This window comes from Podarcis melisellensis (assembly GCF_964234715.1).
Source record: "Podarcis melisellensis genome assembly, chromosome: 2".
NCBI classification, from domain to species: Eukaryota; Metazoa; Chordata; class Lepidosauria; order Squamata; family Lacertidae; genus Podarcis; species Podarcis melisellensis.
The window spans coordinates 8,018,083-8,040,423 of NC_138529.1; the positions used below are offsets into that span (position 1 = coordinate 8,018,083).

At 44.0% G+C, this 22,341-nt stretch overlaps 1 protein-coding gene across 1 annotated transcript; it reads right to left on the reverse strand.

Annotated features, from left to right (window-relative positions):
- Window positions 1-14,857, reverse strand: ETAA1 (ETAA1 activator of ATR kinase). Its single transcript, XM_081898546.1, has 6 exons — window positions 14,699-14,857; window positions 9,144-9,281; window positions 7,700-7,776; window positions 5,284-5,402; window positions 2,673-4,678; window positions 1-767 (listed from the first exon to the last, which is right to left on the reverse strand). Exons 1-6 carry the CDS (start codon window positions 14,847-14,849, stop codon window positions 655-657), a joined length of 2,604 nt encoding a protein of 867 aa, XP_081754672.1. The 5' UTR covers window positions 14,850-14,857; the 3' UTR covers window positions 1-654.
- Between the last annotated feature and the right edge of the window lie 7,484 nt (window positions 14,858-22,341).

Here is a 22,341-nt window from a genome sequence, read left to right on the forward strand (position 1 = left end):
TAGAAGCAGTTGCCATTTTTAATCACATTTTACAAATCATACGTAATTTACAAAGATAAATAAATCTTAGAAAACTTTAACTTTCCTTCGTTGTACTGTCTGTTCACAAAATAAAAAAAAATCACTTCCCCCTATACTGCTGTGGCAACCCAAAAATAAAAATGGTCTTGAGCTGTGAATAGATGTCTAAGCTAAACATGGCAGTTTTTTATTTATTCTATGGCTACATGCCACTAGCTGCTCCGTTTGAAGCAATGCCAACAAAAGCCCTAGAATAAATGGCATAGGAGTTGCTTTGTATTGGGAACGGGTTCGCAACCAGATTGCTATTCAATTCAAACACCTTGAGACACTGGACCTTTCACATATTCCCAGATAAAAACTTCTTTGACATGGCACAGTTGATGCCAAACTTCTTGTTAAGCAAAGTAACTGAGTACCAGAAAAACCATTCACAGATGTAAACAATAGTGTTTCAAAATCCAAAACAAAATAGAGCAGCTCCTTGCCTGTCAGTTATTGGTATTTTGTTTAAGAATCTAGACAGAGCAAGGTGAAAAAAATAGGTAGGACAGAATAATAATGTCTGCTTAGTGTCTTTGATTATTCTCCTGCCCATCTTCTGCCAACTCCTCCATTTCCAAATCTGCCAGCTCAGGTAGGTGCTGTATTTTTGAGCAACGCCTGCATTTTCCATTTTCTCCGCTCAAGAGCTTCTTGCTTTTTCCTTGCAATTTCTTCCTGAGAACACTTTCTGCTTTTCTGTTCTGCAAAAGTAGACATGCATTAGTAACTGAATTATTAAGCGGCATGATCTGAAGGTACAGTGGTGCCCCGCAAGACGAATGCCTCACAAGACGGAAAACCCGCTAGACGAAAGGGCTTTCCGTTTTGGAGGCGCTTCGCAAAACGAATTTCCCTATGGGGTTGCTTTGCAAGACGAAAAAATCTTGCATCCCTCCGCGGTTTTTTCCCGCTTTTTCCGCCCTTTTCCTAAGCCGCTAAGCCGCTTATCAGCTGTTCCGCTGATAAGCAGCTTAACAGCTGATCGCTAGAAGCCGCTAGACAGCTGTAGCGCTAATCCGCTAAGCTGTCAATGGGCTTGCTTCGCAAGACGAAAAAAACCGCTAGACGAAGAGAATCGCGGAACGAATTCTTTTCGTCTAGCGAGGCACCACTGTAGTAAGGTTTGTCTTTCAATGCATTAATGCAACAAATACAAAGCCCGCTGCGTCGATGTCCATTGAGCAAAGTGAAGGTTGATGGTTCTAATACATTTGTAAGTCAGCTCTTCAATTAGATCATAAATCATAGAAACAGAGTTGGAAGGGGCCACCAGGATCATCTAGTCCAACCCCCTGCAATGCAGGAATCTTTCACCCAATGTGGGGCTCAAAACCATGACCCTGATATTAATTCTCATGCTCTTCCAATTGAATGATTAGGAATCGGAATCCAAGGTACTGTCCAATACCAGAAAAGGGAATAGTGAAAATTGGGAAGAGAAACTTTTCTGGGGTTTACAAAAGTATGGATCACGTATAATGGAAGTTTTAAACAAATATGGTAACAAAGGTTGATGGGGGAGAAGAAATAACCAGAGGTTGCAAGACTGGGACACGATAACCTAGCAAAACATTTATTTGCATCAGTAACCCACAATAGTACAAAAATTCCTTCCAGTAGCACCTTAGAGACCAACTAAGTTAGTTCTTGGTATGAGCTTTTGTGTGCATGCACACTTCTTCAGATACACTGAAACAGAAGTCACCAGACCTTTATATATAGTGAGAGGGTGGGGAGGGGTATTACTCAGAAGGGTGATGGGAATGGGTGATTGGCTGATAGGCACGATAAACCTGTTGACGTAAACCTGAGTAATACCCCTCCCCACCATCTCACTATATATAAGGGTCTGGTGACTTCTATTCCAGTGTATCTGAAGAAGCGTGCATGCACACAAAAGCTCATACCAATAACAAACTTAGTTGGTCTCTAAGGTGCTACTGGAAGGAATTTTTTTTATTTTGTTTCGACTATGGCAGACCAACACGGCTACCTACCTGTAACCACAATAGTACATTAAGCATGTTGCATTATTCTAAATTTTGTTCCCTGTGTGTTGCCAGGCCTTTAATGTCTAACAGACAAGCTGGTTTTATCTGTCTTCTAGTTTGTAACACACCAATGAGGGAGAGACTTAACAATCTCAGTTTTCCTTTTCAAAACAAAGTAAGTTAGATTAAAATCTTACGCTCCACCGATTGAGCTAAGTGACATGGGTTTGAGTCACACGTTGGGTGAAAGATTCCTGCATTGTAGGGGGTTGGACTAGATGACCCTTGTGGTCCCTCCCAACTCTACAATTCTATGGTAAGTTTCTAACCCACATGGTTACTAAAATGTGTTTGGTTTTCAAAACAGGAAGTGACTAAAAAAAGGCCTCCATTTCCAGAAGGTGAGGCTTCTGTGCCTAAAAGACAAGGAATTTCAGAAATCTTACGTCCCTTTGATGGATATCACGTGTTGACATGTGAGCAAGGGAATAAGGAAATAATTTTGAGATCTTGTTTTTCAGGACTGCCTAAAAAGACTGCTTGAAAACCTTTCCAGTCATTTATGCTTAAAATGAAGTCGAAATTAACAGTCAGCTTGCTATTCTGAAAACCTACCTGTTTCAGACTGGGAGAAACACTCAGAGAGGTGCCTCTTAAAGACTGGCTTTGTGTTCAGCTGCTTCCCTGTCTGCAGCAGGACGTTTGGTGGATTCTTGCTTTCCCCCAATGCTACATTTGTTCTTGAAAGGTTGCCTGTATTTACATTTTTATGGTCCATTCCTAGGTCTTGGGAACTATAGCTCTTCCTGAACCCATACTTTGATTTCTCAGCTGGCACTTGATTAATACTGCCACTATTTTGTACTTTGCTTACATGGCACAGGTCCTTCTGCCACCGTATATTATTAACACTCAGACACATATTTGAGAGAGTAGTTGAGTCAGTTACAGAAGTGAAACAGTCTCCAGGCACTGAACTTGACCTATTGAGTTTCCCTGGAATACTGTTTATGATGTCCATGTTACACTGTGCCCATTTGTGCTTGTCAGAAGTATCTGAGCAGCTCTCGTTCATCCGTAGTGTTGTAGCTGTAGCAGGAGCATGGAACGAGAAGGTTTTCCTACCCATACGGCTCTTTTGAGGCTGTGGGACGTTAGAAAGTTCTTGCGTGGGTCCTGAGAGGCAAGAACCAACCTCTAACTTGGAAGCATTTCCTATCACCAATTTAGCTTTTTTGTTCTCTTTCACCGCAACTTGGCTCAGACTAGTTTTTTCGACATCCCCACAGGCTTGATAAAGCAAGTCATCGTCATCAGCATCATCACAACTTGTGCCCCAAAGACTATCGGAATCACAAAACAATTCTAAAACTTGATCCGAGAACCTAGGCTCGTTCCAATCATCAAATGAAAACACATTCCTCTTTGTCACTTCCATCTGCTTTAGATGACCTGTGCTGACTTGCTTAGCCACCTTCCTTAGGTCGTGAGGCCTTGTATTGGCAGAAACCGTAGATGACTGATGGCATATACTGTGCATACCATTTCTGTATTTTTCAGTCCGTAATACAGGGGCATCAGAATTTACTGAAAAAGCAGCTTTTTTTCCAGAAGAACTGGTGACAGTGGCAGATTTTAGTTGAGTAAAGCCTTCACATATACTCTCCTTTTCAGGTTTCACTGAAGCAGAAATCTTGTTTTGACTTTTAGAAACAGAGTTTAGTTTATTGGGTTTTAAATTACATTCGTCATACAGGACACCCTTTGTCTTTCCTATCTTAACACTTTGCTTTTCCACAGCATGTGATGCTGGAACACTGTCAGAGGAATTTAAAACTGCACAATGGGCACCGTAAGGTTTCTCAGAATCTATAGTTCCTTCCTTTGTTTCACTGGTTTTGTTAGAGGTATGAGCTAAAGCATTTTGTGGAACATTGATCACTTCAGGGTTCTGAGTAATTTGCATTAGAAATGAATCGTCTGGCAGCAAATCAGCACCCCAGTCATCAAAATCATCACCCACAATCCCATCAAGCTTATTTGAGACAACAGATTCTATCTCAGAAGAGACTGCACTTGGAACCGTTTGTTCAGAAGCCATTTTAGCTTTTTCAGCAGGCAAGTGTTCCATAGATCTCGTAGCAGGTGATGAATCTTGTCTCTGATGTGCATCTTCAATCACAGATTCAGTAGCAGCTGTGAATTCAACTGGAAGGCACCCTTCCTCCAGCAAACTATCGTTCAATGAGCAATCTGATAGGCCTTCGCTCAGCTGACCACTACATTGCTGGGTAGGGCCATCAAAGAGAGCATTGAGTGCTCCTTCAACATCAAGATCTATGGACTTCTGGCTGCTGTTTTCACAATGCTCAACTGTCCCGGCACTCTTCTTAACTTCTCCAAAGGGCAAGACATCATCAGTTTGGGGATGCTCTCCAAGGAAGTGCTGTTGATTTTCCATCTGTGCTTCATCTTGTTGTTCAACTGATATCATTGCCTCTGATAAAATGTGGCTATTCTGGAATGGAGCACTTTGATCCTGGATTGCATCAGTCATGCTTTTATCAAATTGCTTTGCCAACTTCATAAGCTCTTCTTCTCTGTTTCTCAACTGAAGTCCTCTAGGAGAATGAGCAGAAGGTGAAAATGCATTAGGAACACAATGCATTTTGAAATGGCTTACTTGTTTTATAGCTATTAGAAAACATACAGTGTAACTCAAATGAGGCACATTTTTTTTACTCTTCAGTTCATTATTTTACCCCACTTTTCTAAGGGTATTCAAAGCAGCTTACAAATAAAACCACAGGATTACAAAATGAAATCAATCAAAAAATCGCCATCAAACAACCTAAAACCACAGTATCAGATAAGCAAATGAAATTAATTAAAATAAGACAGAAACGACAATTAAAAGCCAATAGAAGATAATTTCAAGCCTACATTCTATCTTAAAAATGGACTCAAACTATAAGGTTTTCACTAACTGTCCAACAGCTTGAAGTTAATAAAGTTCAATGTGACTTACTCCTAACTAAGCATGTACTGCATTGCAGTCTAATAGCAGATATAGAGGAAGGACAGTAGATCTTCACCAGCAGAATGTTTCATAATCATGGAGCTACCATTGTGAAGAGAGAAATCAATCTCTTTTAGGTTACAATATCTACAAGTTTTGTGGATTTAATTACTATTCTGAAAGAATTCATTTTGGAATAAAACACACCTTGCGCCATTTACTTTTGTTCTACATCGTACTTTTGGCATTCCAGGAGTACATGGAATTGCATCATCACCAATCCAAAACCCAAGAAGAGATCCTTCAGAGCAGGCAGGTTTTTCATCCTGAACAGTAAGAATCAAATATGTGAACACCCTTATTAAACACGAGTATCAATCAATCGTACCAGCTTTCAAAACTATTTTTAAAAGCATTTATTTATTACAACATTTGTAACAGTAGTAGTAATAATAACAATACTATTAACATAATCCAGGCATTACCACCAATACCGTTAATACAAACTTAATTTTATTTGTATGCCTTCTTTTCATAGTTCAAACCACGCTCAAGGTGGCTTACTTGGAAAAAAATTGCATAGTTATAAACATAACAAAAGTAGTCACAAATAATCAAAACATCCAAAGTACACAACTAAATCAAACAATTTCCGCTTAAATCATAATAAGATCTAAAATAAAGATACAAAACTTAATATTGACAACAGCAACAACCACCCCCAACAAAACCCTCTAAATAATATCCTAGTCCAAGAGACACAGCCAACAACAGAAAAATACCAAGGGCAAAATTTCAAAATGACTGCAGAGTACGTCCATAGAACAGAGATTTAACTACACCACTCCAAAATCCTCCTTAAAAAGCCACATCCCCGCTGCCAGCTGAAAACCAAGCAATGACGTGGACAGGTGCGTCTCTCTATGGAGGATGCTGCACAGCTTAGGAGCCATAGTTGAAAAAAAACAACACTGTTATACTTCAGGTTGAAACTGAGGTAGAGGAGAAGGAAGAGAACGCCATCAGTTCTTGAACACAAAGTGCAGTGAGCAGGCATTGATGTCAAGGTCTACAACACTGCAGAGGGCTTGGTGCCACTCTCTGGAGCCTTCTGGTCCTTCTCCTTCTTGCTCTAACTGCCTGTTCATGTCGCGTTTCTATGAGCATGCAAGGAATGACAAGAGTGAAGAGATGGAACAGCATCTTCTGCTTGCCTTGTACTCTTGCTCTGGGTAATTATGCAGATTTGAGTCTGAAGAGAGGGCAGTCATGTTTCATGGCACCGGAACTCTTTCCTTGTAGTCTGCTGGTACTATTGGGTTGTATCTCACGAAGTTCTACTCAGAGTAAACCCAGTGAAATTAATGGATCCAAGTTCGCGATTTCCATTAATTCCAATGGCTTTATTCTGACTATGACCAATGCTGGATACAACCCACTCCCTTTAATACTGAAGTCAGGTTGTGGCTGCTGACAGGGTTAAAGAAACACTATGCTTTGGGGGAAAACAAAGATGAAAAAACAAACCAAAGAGGGCACCCCGCATCACAAGCCCAATTGAGAACCAAGCATGAGTAGGAACCACAGAACGCTGATTGTTAATGACCCGTTTTGAGGGAATAGCTGGCTAGAACTCCAAACAAAGAGTCCTCCTTGTTAAGAAAGAGAAAGCACTGCAATGGTTGGTTGCAGGTCTCACTTGTATCTCCTAAAGTGAAAAGGTACATGCTAATGTACAGTGATCCATGCGACGGTCACCTCCAGGCTTGACTACTGTAATTCGCTCTACGCGGGGCTGCCCTTGAAGGTGTCCCAGAAACTCCAGCGAGTGCAGAATGCTGCAGCGAGGCTCCTCATGGAGTCTCTGCCATGGGAGCATATTCACCCAGTGCTTTTCCAGCTGCACTGGCTCCCGGTGGAGTACAGGGTCAGATTTAAGGTGCTGCTTTTGACCTTTAAAGCCCTTCACAGCCTAGGACCCCCTCTCCCAGTATGCCCCATAGAGAGCCTCAAGGTCCATAAATAGCAACACCCTAGTGGTCCCGGGTCCTAAGGAAGTTAGATTGGCTTCAACCAGAGCCAGGGCCTTTTCAACACTGGCCTGGTGGAACACTCTGCCTCATGAGACCAGGGCCCTGCAGGATCTGATTTCTTTCCGCAGGGTCTGCAAGACAGAGTTGTTCCGCCTGGCCTTTGGCTTGGAGCCAATTTGATTCCCTCCCCCCCTCTCTTTCTTTTTTCTTTTCCTTTCTCCTCCTGCAATGAGGCTACATTTTAATATTTTTATGTTTCAATATTTTAATGTTGTATTTTAATTTTGTTTTTAAGTTGTAATCATTCAACTTGTTTTTATTATTGCTTGTTAGGTGCCCTGAGCCCGGCCTTGGCTGGGGAGGACGGGGTATAAATAAAAATTATTATTATTATTATTATTATTGATAACATCAGTTAACTACACCACTTGAATTTGTATATATGGTTTACTTTTATGCAAGTTTCCTTTCTAACTATACAGACATTAGAATTTCTCAAGAAGAAACTCCTTTCACAATGAAGGCTGTTTCTGCAAAAGAAAGAAAATGGGTTGGGACTATGCAGCATTACCTTAGAAAGTAATACTTACATGGGGAGCAATCCGATTAACAATTTCTGAAATCTCAACTGTATGCCCACTAACCAACTGCTTCTTTTGTCCATTGCCTGAAAAACAAAACAAAAACCTTTCTAGCAACTGCTAATCACTAGACGATAGAGATTTCCATAACTTGGAAGCAGACTAGCCCCTGCAAATATTTAAGCGTATGACTTCCTGCATAACAGAATTTATAGCGTGATGGCAGTAAAAAAAATTAAAACAATGTGCTCCAGAGTTGGAATAGGAAATCAAAGTTGGTAAATTTTCTCTTCCGTTTTTCAGTCACAAGATCTCTAAGGCAGTTTACAAATACTATAAAAAATATCAATCTAATCCATAATTAAAATGTCATTTGACAAGAATCAGCATTGAGAGAGCGGAATCCCCTGTTTGGAAAGTACACTGGAAGCCAGCAGACGCTTTGACGGCGGATACACTGCAACATTTTGTTGCAGTCTCACTTGCTAAAAATCAAGTACAGTGGTCTCTCGGGATGCAAACGGGATTTGTTCCGGAGCCCTGTTCGCATCTCAAACGGAACGCAAGACACGACAGAGCTTGCGTGGGTTGCGTTTCGTCGCTTCCACGCATGCATGTGACGTCATTTTGACCGTCTGTGCATGCGCAAGCGGCGAAACCCGGACGTAACGCACTCCATTACTTCCGGGTCACTGCAGAGCGCAACCTGAAAGTTTTCAACCTGAAGCGTATTTATTCCGAGGTATGACTGTACCTAGATACTTAAGTATACGTAAGAATCTAGATACTTGAAGAGGGAAAGAGACATGTTTTCTTTATTTTTAATTAGCACCCAGAAACCACAGAGCCTAGGACGTGCCGATCAGAAGGTTGGCGGTTCGAATCCTTGCAACGGGGTGAGCTCCCATTGCTCAGTCCCTGCTCCTGCCAACCTAGCACTTCGAAAGCACGTCAAAGTGCAAGTAGATAAACAGGTACCACTCCAGCAGTAAGGTAAACGGCGTTTCCGTGCACTGCTCTGGTTCGCCAGAAGCGGCTTTGTCATGCTGGCCACATAACCCGGAAGCTGTACGTCGGCTCCCTCGGCCAGTAAAGCGAGATGAGCGCCGCAACCCCAGAGTCAGTCACGACTGGACCTAATGGTCAGGGGTCCCTTTACCTTTACCAGCCATATAGCACCCTAGTGAAAGAACCTGCAGAGTTCTACAACCAGGGAACCAGCACAAAGATAGCCCGACTCCTTGATGCTACTCACTTCCCCTCTGAAGTTAGGGGTGCCATCAGCAGGCCCACGGCTGAAGTTTTTAATGATTAGACAAGTGCATACAGAAACAGGTGACCCTTCAGACAAACTGGCACTAGACCATTTAGGTCTCTCGCCATATATTCCCAAATGATTAAATACGGATATAAATAAGGCAGACGTGAAATAAGAACGATAATAAGTAGATACCTAGCTTATATGCACTTGGTGACTGGGGATCCCAGAAGATTTCTTGCTGTACATCAGTTTCATTTGAAGGAGAACTAAATATAGGCAAACGTGAACTGGCAGGCAGCTTTCTTTTCGGAGTCTTATATGAACTTGTTTCTGTGTGAATACATGCACAAACAAAAACACTTCTGTAGAAATAAGCAAAACTGTTACATGCGATTTCTGCACCCTAATGAAGCAGTTCAAGATTTGAAACTGATTGGAGCAGATTTACCAATACAGGCAATATTTATCAAAACAGGAAATTGTCCTAGATAAAGTCAGACCACTGGTCCATCTAGCCGAGTACTGACTACACTGAGCGCCAGCTCTCCAGGGTTTCAGACACAAGTCTTTCCCAGCTCTGCCTGAAGATACTGGGATTGAACCTGGGATCTCTTGCTCAGCAACACAGGTGTTCTACTACTGAGCTACAGCAGAGTTCAATCAGTTTTCTTCTGCCCCATCCTAAATGTTTGATTGAGGACCAATCACATTGGCTTCCCTGGAGCTCTACATAACTGCAGAAGCTATTTGCCATTCTGAAAGAACACAAGTGCAGCTCAGATTCTAAGATGATGTTAACTTTCTGTTAACATCATGGGGTCTATGTGGAGAGGGTAACAACGTTCAGATTTTTGGGTATTGAATTACAAGAGGATCTGTCCTGGAGTGTCAACACAAGGGGGCTTGTGAAGAAGGCACAGCAGAGACTGTACTTTTTAAGAATCCTAAGGAAAAACCATCTTCCACAGAAACTGCTGCTTGCCTTCTATCACTGTGCCATTGAGAGCGTGCTCACTTATGGCTTATGTGTGTAGTACGGAAGCTGTACTACCCAGGACAGCATGGCGCTGTGCAGAGTTGTTAAGGCAGCAGAGAGCATTGTTGGCTGCCCACTCTCCACCTTAGAGCAGATTTATGCCACAAGGTGCCATAGGAAGGTACTGGACATAGTAAAAGATCCATCGCATCCTGGTCACTGTCTCTTCGAGCTCCTACCGTCGGGACGGAGATACAGGACGATGATGACAAGAACGAGCCGTCTCAAGAACAGCTTCTTCTCCAGAGCGATCTCGGCCCTGAATGGGAAACCTGGACTTTGAAAGTCATCTAATCTTCCTTGCTGTATTATATTATATTGTTTTAATTAGTGTTTTTATAGTTGTTCTGATTTTGAGTGGAGTGCCCTATCTGGGTGGATGGAGCAGCCAAGTAATTTCGTTGTCCCTGAGAGGGGGCAATGACAATAAAGATATTATTATTATTATTATTATTATTATTATTATTAACTTTCTAGGCCCAAGTCCAGGAATACTACACTTCCAGCTCTACAATTCTATGATTCTAAAATGCAGACCAGGCAGTGGGGACTGGATGAACTTTTTTCAGCCCGAGGAAGGGCAGCCTTCCAAGGACTACATGGCAGTGGAAAGCTGGGTCAGAGGCAAATATATATGCAAGTTTGTACAGTGGGCTGCAATCTATTCACATAAAACCAGTGAATTATCCTGCAGGTCTAGTAACATTATTGGAAGATAATTCACAGAGTAAGGCTCTGTGATGAGAGGAGTAGTTTCTTGACAAGTACACTGGTGCCCACCTCCATGGCAATATGGACAAATATTGCACCTGAGGGGGCAATATACAAACACAGCTGCCACAATCAATCTCTTTTCTCTCCTCTCTTACTGTAGCAAATTGCAATGCTTGCTTTTTAAAACCATGGTTCTCAAGCTTTTCATGAACCACTTGAAAATTGTTGGGGGTCTTGGAAAAACCACCTAATAAACTTTTTGTTGTTGTTGTTCGGCATATCAAAGGACATATGCAACTCCTATTTTTATAACCTTTTGTTCTTCAGCGCTGGCTTCAGTTTTTAATAACCAAGATGTTTATGAACTGTAGCTTGGGAGGGTCTCCCATTTTCCCAAGAGAGGCATTTGTAGGTCAATGGGCACCTTTCAATCGAGGGCAGCAACAAGCAACTATGAATTTCGAATTAAAACTGATCTGCAAGTGTCCCTTAGCATTTGCACGAGATTTTTATTATTATTATTATTCTAGGTGCCAGGAAGCGCTCTTTCCTTCAGGCACATAGGCTCTTCTGCATGGGTTCTACGTATTAACGTGCAAAGAGTGCTGCAGCCTCTTAAAAGACTTACAAAACTACTGCAGCACAGACCAGCCTTTCTCAACCAGGTGATCTCAATTGGCTTCAGGCTCCTGCTTCTGTTACAACCAGCAAGCAAACCGGGGGCCTTGTATAATGCAAAACATCTGGAGGGCACCCGGCTGGTAAAGGCTAGCAGGTGTCGTAGTGAATTTCTTCTGTGAACCGCCCTGAGAGTGAGTGAGTGAGTGTGGGTGTACATATGTGTGGGTTGGTGGGTGTGGCTATATATTTATATATGGGGGGCTGTGTATATGTGTGTGTGTGTGTGTATATATATATATATATATGCTTTCGTAGATTTTCACGGGTACAGGAATGCAGGTTTTGGTGTCCTCGGGTGTCTTCCCGTGTAAAAGTTGGGGTGTCTAGGCGACGTTTCGACGAGGTCTCACTCGTCATCTTCAGGCTGGTGCTTTCGGCTTCTTGTTACTGGAACAGAGCAGGATCTCAGTGTTTGAGTTCCTATAAATACTGTTGAGGGGGTGTGGTGTATAGCCTCCAATGTTCTGGGCAGAGAGGAAGTTCCCAGGCTAGTTCCCAGGCTAGCCTGGGAACTTCCTCTCTGCCCAGAACATTGGAGGCTATACACCACACCCCCTCAACAGTATTTATAGGAACTCAAACACTGAGATCCTGCTCTGTTCCAGTAACAAGAAGCCGAAAGCACCAGCCTGAAGATGACGAGTGAGACCTCGTCGAAACGTCGCCTAGACACCCCAACTTTTACACGGGAAGACACCCGAGGACACCAAAACCTGCATATATATATATATATATATATATATATATATATATATATATATATATGCTTTCGTAGATTTTCACGGGTACAGGAATGCAGGTTTTGGTGTCCTCGGGTGTCTTCCCGTGTAAAAGTTGGGGTGTCTAGGCGACGTTTCGACGAGGTCTCACTCGTCATCTTCAGGCTGGTGCTTTCGGCTTCTTGAATGGCCTTGACAGCCATTCAAAACAAATACAATCCCCCCGAATACATCTTGGACCTGACCAACCACTGCCTAACCAACACGTACTTCATCCACAATGGACAAAGATACAAACAGATAGAAGGAGCACCTATGGGATCACCCCTCTCACCGGTCATCGCAAACCTGTACATGGAACACTTTGAAACCAATGCTTTAGACAAGTCAGAACACAAACCCAAACTTTGGCTCAGATATGTTGACGACACCTTTGTAATTTGGCCACACGGGAAGGAAAAACTGGATAGCTTCCTCACACATCTCAACAGCCTACACCCCAAAATACAATTCACTATGGAAATAGAAGCCAACAACCAACTTCCCTTCCTTGACGTCCTAATCTACAAAAAACCTGATGGCTCCCTAGGACACACTATCTACCGGAAAAAAAACACACACCAACCGCTACTTACATGCACAATCACACCACCACCCTGCACAAATAAACTCCGTAGCCAAGACTCTCATCTCCAGAACCAAACGCCTGGCTGACAAAGACCACTTGACAACTGAGTTACAGAATCTCTCAAATGTGTTAATTGCCAATGGATACCAGCAAAACAGGGTTACGAAGCTAATCCAAAAAGAAACACCCCCCAAAAACCAAGACACAGAAGAAAACAATGGCATGGCCCTCCTTCCTTATATCAAGGGCACTACAGATAAAATTAGCAAAATCCTCCATAAACACAATATCAAAACAGCCTTTTGCACCAACCAAAAAATAGCCAATATCCTCAGAAACCCCAAGGATAAAATCCAGTTGGAAAACCAAGGGGTCTATGAAATACCCTGCAAAGTCTGCCCAGCCACGTACATTGGACAAACAAACAGACGAATAAATGCACGTATCGCAGAACACAAGAATGCCGTCAAAAAAGAAGAAAAAACTTCCTCTCTTTTCCAACACATGAAAGAAACAGGACACGAAATTAATTTTGCAGATTCCAAATTGCTCTTTAACATGGAACATCACCACAAGAGAATAATCATGGAAGCCATCGAGATAGAGAAACACCCTCACAACATGAACAAGCGTGACGACACATCCCGCTTGCCAGACATCTGGAAATTAGCCCTCCCCACAAAAACTGACACCAGATCTAGAGGCACACAGAACGCTATCACCAATCAACCACACCAGACCCAAACCCAGACCCTCTCCACAGATAAATTACAGACACCATCCAGTAGCCAAACCATGGTGGCACCTCCGGATGCTGCACCCCCCTGCAATCCCTACACAGATCTGGCTGACACAGGCCACAAAACCACAGCTCGCCCCTATACACGAAGCCAAGCCAGAGCACAACTAAGTGCAGTACAGCCATCTTCTCAGAAAAACTCTTCACAAAGTTCAAGAGGTCAAGACACAAAGACTTTAGCAACTAATCCACACCTAATGACCCACCTAAGTGGTACTCAGGATATCACTCAAGAAATCACTCAAGATATCCCTCAAGTAATTAAGGAACAAAAGAAGAAAAGGCACACTAGCCTGGGAACTTCCTCTCTGCCCAGAACATTGGAGGCTATACACCACACCCCCTCAACAGTATTTATAGGAACTCAAACACTGAGATCCTGCTCTGTTCCAGTAACAAGAAGCCGAAAGCACCAGCCTGAAGATGACGAGTGAGACCTCGTCGAAACGTCGCCTAGACACCCCAACTTTTACACGGGAAGACACCCGAGGACACCAAAACCTGCATATATATATATATATATATACATACATACAGTGGTACCTCGGGATGCGAACGGGATCCGTTCCGGAGCCCTGTTCACATCCCGAACGGAACACAAGACGCAATGGTGCATCTGCGCATGCCGCGTTTCGCCACTTCCATGCATGCGCGTGACGTCATTTTGAGCGTCTGTGCATGCGGTGTAACACGCTCCGTTACTTCCAGGTTGCCGCGGAGCGCAACTCGAATGCGCTCAACCCGAAGCACATTCAACTCGAGGTATGACTGTGCATATGTATGTATGTATACTTACATACCCACACACTTATATATATAGGGAAGTCTTTTAAGGCACAAGCCCCTGTCTGGCTTTCGCCTCAAACAACACACACGGCTGTCCCTCCCCGAATTATACAAGGAGCCTAATATTATTCCCCCCCCAGCCCGTGAGGAATGCACGTGCCAGGATGGCACCGGGGGCTTTGGCAGGGGAAGAGTAAGAGACCCTTCCGGGGGATGCTCTGCCTACGTGCTGCTTACTCGGGAGTAAACTCCCGCTCAGCCAAGGGCGGCTGCCGTTTCGTGAGGCACGGAGGTGACGCCGAGGCAGGCGGGACCCGCCGAGGAGGTCGGTGCCTCGGGGGACCCGCGGGGACAAGGGGCGCTCGTCCCCCCACGGAGCCTCACCCTCGGAGCCGCGCTGCCCGCGGGGACTCTCTCCATCCTGGGCGCCCTCGGCGGGTCTCCGCCGCCTACTGCTGCTCCGCTTCACGGGGCTCCGGAGGCGAATATCCTCCCCTTCCGCTCTGGCCGCCGCCTTCCGACGCTTAGCCGCCATATAAGATCCCCGCGAAGCGCGCCCCAAACTCACGGCGCCGCCATTTTGGCCGGCGTCACTAGCCGGCGCTGATTGGCCGACGCCGGCTCTCCGGGAGCCGCAATTGGTCAGGACTTAAGCTAAGGTTATTGGAGGAAGCGGAGCGAGCGAGCGTTCGGATGTGCGCGCGGCGAGTGTCGCGTCCAGTAGGGAGGCAGCTTTTTGTTTTTAAAGGGGCTACGCTCCTCTCGCTGCACCCTGCGGGATGTGCGGTGGGGTCAGCCTCGAAGGCTTTAAGGCAGGGACTCAGACACAGGTTAATAGATGCCACGTCTCTCTTGGAGTCTAGCTTCCATGTGCAACTGCAGTGTACCGTGCCCTGCTGGTGGTGCAGCAATGAAACTGCTAGTACATTTCCAAAACGAAGCAGTCAGTATGGTTTCACACTGAATGGGGAACCACATATTGAGATCCTTGCACTGCAAGTGCTTCAATAATAATAATAATAATAATAATAATAATAATTATTATTTATTATTTATACCCCGTCCATCTGGCTGGGCTTCCCCAGCCACTCTGTGCAGGTTCCAAAAAAATATTAAAATACTGTAATACATCAAACATTAAAAGCTTCCCTAAACAGGGCTGCCTTCAGATGTCTCCTAAAAGTCTGGTAGTTGTTGTTCTCTTTGACATCTGGTGGGAGGGCGTTCCACAGGGTGGGCGCCACCACCGAGAAGGCCCTCCGCCTGGTTCCCTGTAACCTGACTTCTCGCAGGGAGGGAACCGCCAGAAGGCCCTCGGAGCTGGACCTCAGTGCCTGGGCAGAACAATAGGGGTGGAGACGCTCCTTCAGATATACTGGACCAAGGCCATTTAGGGCTTTAAAGGTCAGCATCAACACTTTGAATTGTGCTCGGAAACGTACTGGGAGCCAATGTAGGTCTTTCAAGATCGGTGGTCTCGGCGGCCACTCCCAGTCACCAGTCTAGCTGCCGCATTCTGGATTAGTCGTAGTTTCCGGGTCACCTTCAAAGGTAGCCCCACATGGAACACATTGCAATAGTCCAAGCAGGAGATAACTAGATGGCTCTTGGGATACCTTCCAACTTTACAATTCTATGATTCTATGTCCAGGTGAATAACAAACGGGGCTGGCCCACCCCTGAGGCCAAGAGAGGCGACGGGGGCTGCAGATCCCAAGGTTGAGCTTTCTCCTTTCAGCGACAGAGTCAGTGCCCAGAAGTTTGCTTCTTTTTAAAAACCTGCCACTCTCCCCTGCTTACAAAACAGTCCTAAGCTTTGCATTATACCAAACACTGTTTTAAGAAAGTGCAACTGAGTTTAATAGGGCTCCCCGGCAAATATGCATTTTAAAAAATGCCTTTATTTTCTGCAGCTCAACCCCTAAAATCTGTGGTTTAGGCTGCGCTTCTGTACAAACCTGTTGAACTCAATGAGTTGGCTTCTGAGTAGCCTTTCAGGGTTGAGGATGCTCTACTCTGTGTTGGATCACAGAAGGCTTGGGGCAACCTGTGGCCATCCAGATGTTGATGAACTCCTATTCCCAGCAAACCCAGCAAGAATAGTCAATGGCCAGAGCTGATGGGAGCTGAATTTCAGCAACATCTGGAGGGCCAAATGTTTCCCACACTTGGATTAAGCCTTTCCAGCCAGATTCTATATGCATGTTTACTCAGAAGTAAGTGTGTTCAGTAGGGCTTACTCTCAGTTAAGTGTGCATAGGATTTGCTGCCTTAGTTAACCCTTCACCATCCACAGTGACTTCCCTGTGTGAATTCTCATTCACAGATCTGTTTCCAGTGGGCAGAGATCCCTGCTCACTAGTCAAACATACATAAAACATGTGGGGCTCTGTTATGGAAAAATCTAGGTGTGAGGCTGCTCAGTCACCCAGCTCGTCGGGCAGAGCCTGCGGGTCCCTGCGGAATAATTAAGGAGTCCAGCCAACGGGAGCAAATAGCTGTAGACCAAAGTTTATTGCGCAATAGGTTCAAAGAGCAAATTTGAACCCCGAGGATGGGGTGACAAAGACTTTTAAAACTTTCCCACCATATCCCAGAATACAGTTCGTACAGGATCATTGGTATATCATTGCTACATCACTGACATGTCACAAAAGGGGAGGAGTTAACCTTGGCAAACCTGTCCAGACAAGTCCTTGGTACAAGATTAGCATAAGCAGACATGGCAGGGTAAGACTCAGGTATAAGATTAGCATAGACAAATATATCTTAAGTACCCACCACCCAAAAGTACAATAGACTTTCCTTTGCATGTCTGGAGCCTGAGGCGAGTCAGGTGATGAGATTTGGCTTCCTTTGGCTAAGAATGAGCCCAGCAATTGTCGCATCTGAGAACTTCCTGGAGTCCTTTTTCAAGGGGAAAATAGCTTTGGAATGGTAGGAAACTGGGAAAGAAGATGATTTTATATTATTTTTTAAGCTAGGTAACTTCCCTGGGCTATCAAGTTGAAAGGATACATTCAGGCATAATATTTGTAATATTTAACTTTAAAGATGTGCCCCCCCCCCGGCCTGGTAATTTCTGTAACAGGCTCAAACCTCTGCTTTTCTAAGGTGTGCTGAACAGCAGGAGGGGTGCAGGTGGGCAATGGGAAGAAGATGACCTGATTTGCTAAGGAAGCGATAACTCATATAGCTGTAGGCAGGTGCATCTTAATCTCTGCACCTGCGCCATTAAATGACAAGCTTCACCTGCTAAAATTCCTGGCTTTATTTTTAAATATATATATATATATATATATATATATATATATATATATATATATATATATATATATATGCTTTCGTAGATTTTCACGGGTACAGGAATGCAGGTTTTGGTGTCCTCGGGTGTCTTCCCGTGTAAAAGTTGGGGGGTCTATGCGACGTTTCGACGAGGTCTCACTCGTCATCTTCAGGCTGGTGCTTTCGGCTTCTTGTTACTGGAACAGAGCTGGAACAGAAGCCGAAAGCACCAGCCTGAAGATGACGAGTGAGACCTCGTCGAAACGTCGCATAGACACCCCAACTTTTACACGGGAAGACACCCGAGGACACCAAAACCTGCATATATATATATATATATATATATATATATATTTAAATACATCTTTCCAAAGGAAGAGGTGATATAGTATTTAAAAAATTGGGGACGGGGAGAGTCCAGAATAAATGCAGTCTTTCCATCTTTCCCTTCCATAATAACACAAGAAGAGCTCTGTTGGATTCCAGTTAATGACATGTTTTTCAGAATTTCTTTTATTACCCCTAAACATGGAAGGAGGCAGTTAATTTTTACAGATTGCCCTGCAGGCAGCAGGCTAACGGGTACAGAAAATGCATAACGTGATACCAAAATGTGACTGAAATAAACCCATTGCCCTCGGATGTGGAGAAAAAAACTCGGCTAATTTTGCAGTTAAGTGTCTGAAGTATTTCATGAAGGTGGATCATTACAGCACCATTGTGAAAATGTGTACAGTTTTCCAGAGAATTCTTGGGTGATCTCTTGCTTCTTCTGGTCTGTGTATGTATATGATACTTCACCTCACCATCTGGCCGTCCCAGAAAGACGTTAATTGGAATAACTACCTTTTTTATGTCTCTTAGAAGCCTGGGTGCTGAAAGTTTATTTGTTCTCTCCTTCTTCCCAGCACACCTTGCTAAAAACACTCTTTTCCTGTAACCTCTCACATACACCTCATTAGCTTGGCAACCTCTGTCTGCCCAGGTCCAAAATTACCCCTAGATGGGCCATCAAAACCTTTTGTCATGCTAATGCGTCTATCCCGGGTTTGGCCCTAGTTTGGAAAGGAAGTTTAGCCTCAACTGGCCTCCAGTCTTCCCCTCAATACTCCAAATAATCAAAAACCTACCATTTATTATTTTTCAGGGGGTTTTTTTGGGGGGGGGCATGTCCCTATATATATGTATAAGCAAAATGTAGGACCTCATGGAGTCCACCTGTTATGTACTGAGTTGAATAGGATCCAAAAGGCAGCAGTCTGATTGGTCCTGGAACAATAGGGTCCAGAATGCAGCAGTCTGATTGGTCCTGGAACAATAGGGTCCAGAATGCAGCAGTCTGATTGGTCCACAGGAGCCACCCAATCCAGCTCCAGGTGGAAGTGAATCCGCAACCTGATTGGCTTACAGGTGAATCCCGGAATTAGCCAATCATGTGGGGCCCATTGTGTACATAATGTATATAAAGCAGACATTCTGGGGCAACTTCCATTCCTCTTCACCACTATGAGCTGAATAAAGAGCATGAAATCCACTCTTGACTCTGAGTATATTTCACCACCCATAATCTTGGTTTCTGTTTTTTAAAGAATCCTATACCTAGTTTTGTAAGAGGAGCTCAATGGGACTTGCTTCTGAATAGACATGTATGGGAGTGTCCCATTAAAGTAATCTTATATCCTGGGAAACAGAGGTGTTTCCTCCTGGAAACTGTTCTTGTTCGCTTTGTACTGTAAAGACAGTTGCTGCAGGGGCTAATAAAATATAAAGCAACAAGATCATCATAATAAGAAATGGAAATGTTCTGTTAAATGACAGCATTCATTCAATCCAAAGAAGAACAGAGTCCCCTGATGGTGGTTTGGTGAAACAGTACTGGGGTTGTGTCTGAAATTCTCATCCAAACTGATCTCCAGCATTTGGTGTTCCTGATGAACTTCCCCCATTTCTGAAGTGGGATTGATACTTCAGGAATTCTACATTTGATTTCCAGATTTGCTGCAGAGTCTCTGTGCAAGTGTAATTTGTGCAGCTCTGAGTTCATTTGTGTCCCCACCCCACTCAAAATATTGCCATGCGTTTGTTGTGTTAATTAACACTACCCCCCAAAAGCACACACCCCAGTATTCTTTTTGTGTGGAGTTTGACCAATGTACAGTAGCATGTCTATGCATCCATAAAAACACAGCAGATAGGGGGTTCCATTTAATTCAGCCACTGCTTCACATTCCTTTCTTCTGAGGTCTCCCACTATCACAAGTATTTTAAAATAAAGTAAGATAGCATCTTGTGTGTGCTTTCTTATGTGTGATTGAAGGCAAGCAAGTAGGGGAGCTTTAAAGCTCATTTTGTGTCAAGAAAACTTGGTGCAAAAATAGCTTTTAAGCTCTCCAGTTCCTATGGAAGCATGGCTGTCTCCGCGTGCTGGGTCTGGGAAGTTCTTTCCAGATCTTGCAGGAATTTGAGCGGCCCCATGAGATCTCATGAGAGCATCCTGGGGCCTCCCTGGAAGCCCTAGGATGTTTGTGCGGACACAGTTCCAAAGGTCTGAGTACAGTGGAATCTTGGTTCTTGAAAGGCTTAGTTGATGAACAAATCGGCTCCCAAATGCTGAAAACCCGGAAGTAAGTGTTCTGGTTTTCAAACATTTTTTTGGAAGCTGAATGTCTGATGTGGTTGTTGGCTATTGTTTCTGGGGCGCCTGGGGCAATTGGAAGTGGCGCCTTGATTTTCAAACATTTTGTAAGTTGAATGGACTTCTGGAATGGATTACATTCAAAAACCAAGGTTTTTCCATGTTTGCATATATATGGAACCCTTTGAACCACCCCCCATCCCCACATAAGATGCAATTGTGCTGTAATGCAAAGAAATTTCTAAATTGATTTGGGCATATGTAGAATAGTCCTGTCTTAAGAGTGATTCATTTATTTGTGTTGGACTTCTTCTTTCCTCTAAGCACAGATGAACACTGAAAGGATCACCAGAGGGCAAAGCAAACTCAGGAGTCTGTGCAGGACAGGCAGATATCACAAAAGATGGGAAGCAGGGTAGCTGCTTGGAAGCACAATGGAGTTGGATGCCTAGTCTAAAGAGTGCAGAAAACCAGGGATGGGGGAACTTGTGGGACTCCAGATGTTGGAGTACAGTGGTGCCCCGCAAGACGAATGCCTCACAAGACGAAAAACCCGCTAGACGAAAGGGTTTTCCATTTTTCGATGCGCTTCGCAAGACGAATTTCCCTATGGGCTTGCTTCGCAAGACTAAAACGTCTTGCGAGTCTTGCGATTTTTTTCTCTCCCCCCCCTTTTTCTAAGCTGCTAAGCCGCTAATAGCCTTTTAGCCACTAAGCCGCTAAACCGCTAATAGCACTAATCCGCTAAGCCGCTAATAGGGTTGCTTCGCAAGACGAAAAAACCACTAGACGAAGAGACTCGCGGAACGGATTATTTTCGTCTTGTGAGGCACCACTGTACTGCTTTCATCACCCTTGACCATTGGCCTTGTTGACTGAGGCTGATGGGAGTTGGAGTCCAACAACATCTATGGGGTCACAGGCTCCCTACCCTTGATGTAGGCAGAAGTGGGGGTGGGGGGGGGAGAGAGACATTTCACAGGAGATCTCAGTCCTCAAGGATTCTGTTTGCAAGAACAGTTTTAGAATGTCTTTAGAAGTTCTCATTTGTATTGCATGGAAATTCTTCTGGTCAGGGCTACAATTTCTTTGTTTGTTTCATAAGTATACTGCCCTATACCCGTGGATCTCAGGGCGGTTCACAACATAAATTTACAATACCAAAAACACAGAATACATAATAAAAACAAAGGCAACCTTCCACAACACATTCAGAAGGGCACCAGATGTTAATCAGCCAAAGGCCTGTTCACCTGGCACCTAAAGATATGTAACTAGGAGTCAGCCAAACCTCCCTGGGGAGAGCATTCCAAAATGGGGAGCCACAGCAGAAAAGGCCCGTTCTTGTGTTGCCACCCTCCAAACCTCTCATGGAAAAGGCACGTGAAGAAGAGCCTCAGAGAGCCCAGGTAGGTTCAAATGCACAAAGGCGGTATACCTCAGTACCTTGAGGTATTGTGGTCCTGAGCAGTTTAAGGCTTTATAGGTCAAAACCAGCAGCTTGAATTGGGCCTGGAAACTAACTGGTAGCCAGTGCAGTCAGACCAGGATTGGTGTAGTATACTCAAACCGTCTTGCCCAGGTGAGCAACCTGGCTGCCAAATTCTGCACTAACTGAAGTTTCCAAAACATCTTCAGAGGGAGCCCTACGTATAACGCATTGCGGTAATCAACGCGTTGCAATATGAGCACCTCCTGTTCTCCCAGTGACAAACTTGAGTATGTGGGTCCACACTTGTGCTATCAATGACTTCACAATGGGTGTTGCACCTGACGAAGGAAGACCACAGGAATGTCAAAAAGAAAGAAAGAAAGATGTGCCTAGTTGAGAATCATTCTCAAGGGAGCTGCCTCAGCAGCTCTCGCTGAGCTTTAGATAAACTCCTCTATTCCCATCATGTTCAAAGAAGAAAAAGTCACTTGTTAATTTATATGAAGTTAAAAGCAATGCCTTTAGGAAACCCCAGCACTGTAAACTACAGGGTTAGAAAATTCCGCTTCGTTTTACAAGTCCTCTTGATTTTACAAGTCGTCAGGACATTACGTTAGGTGCAACATAATGGAAAAGGCCTCATGCCAGACATACCAAAGAGATTAATTCAGGCCA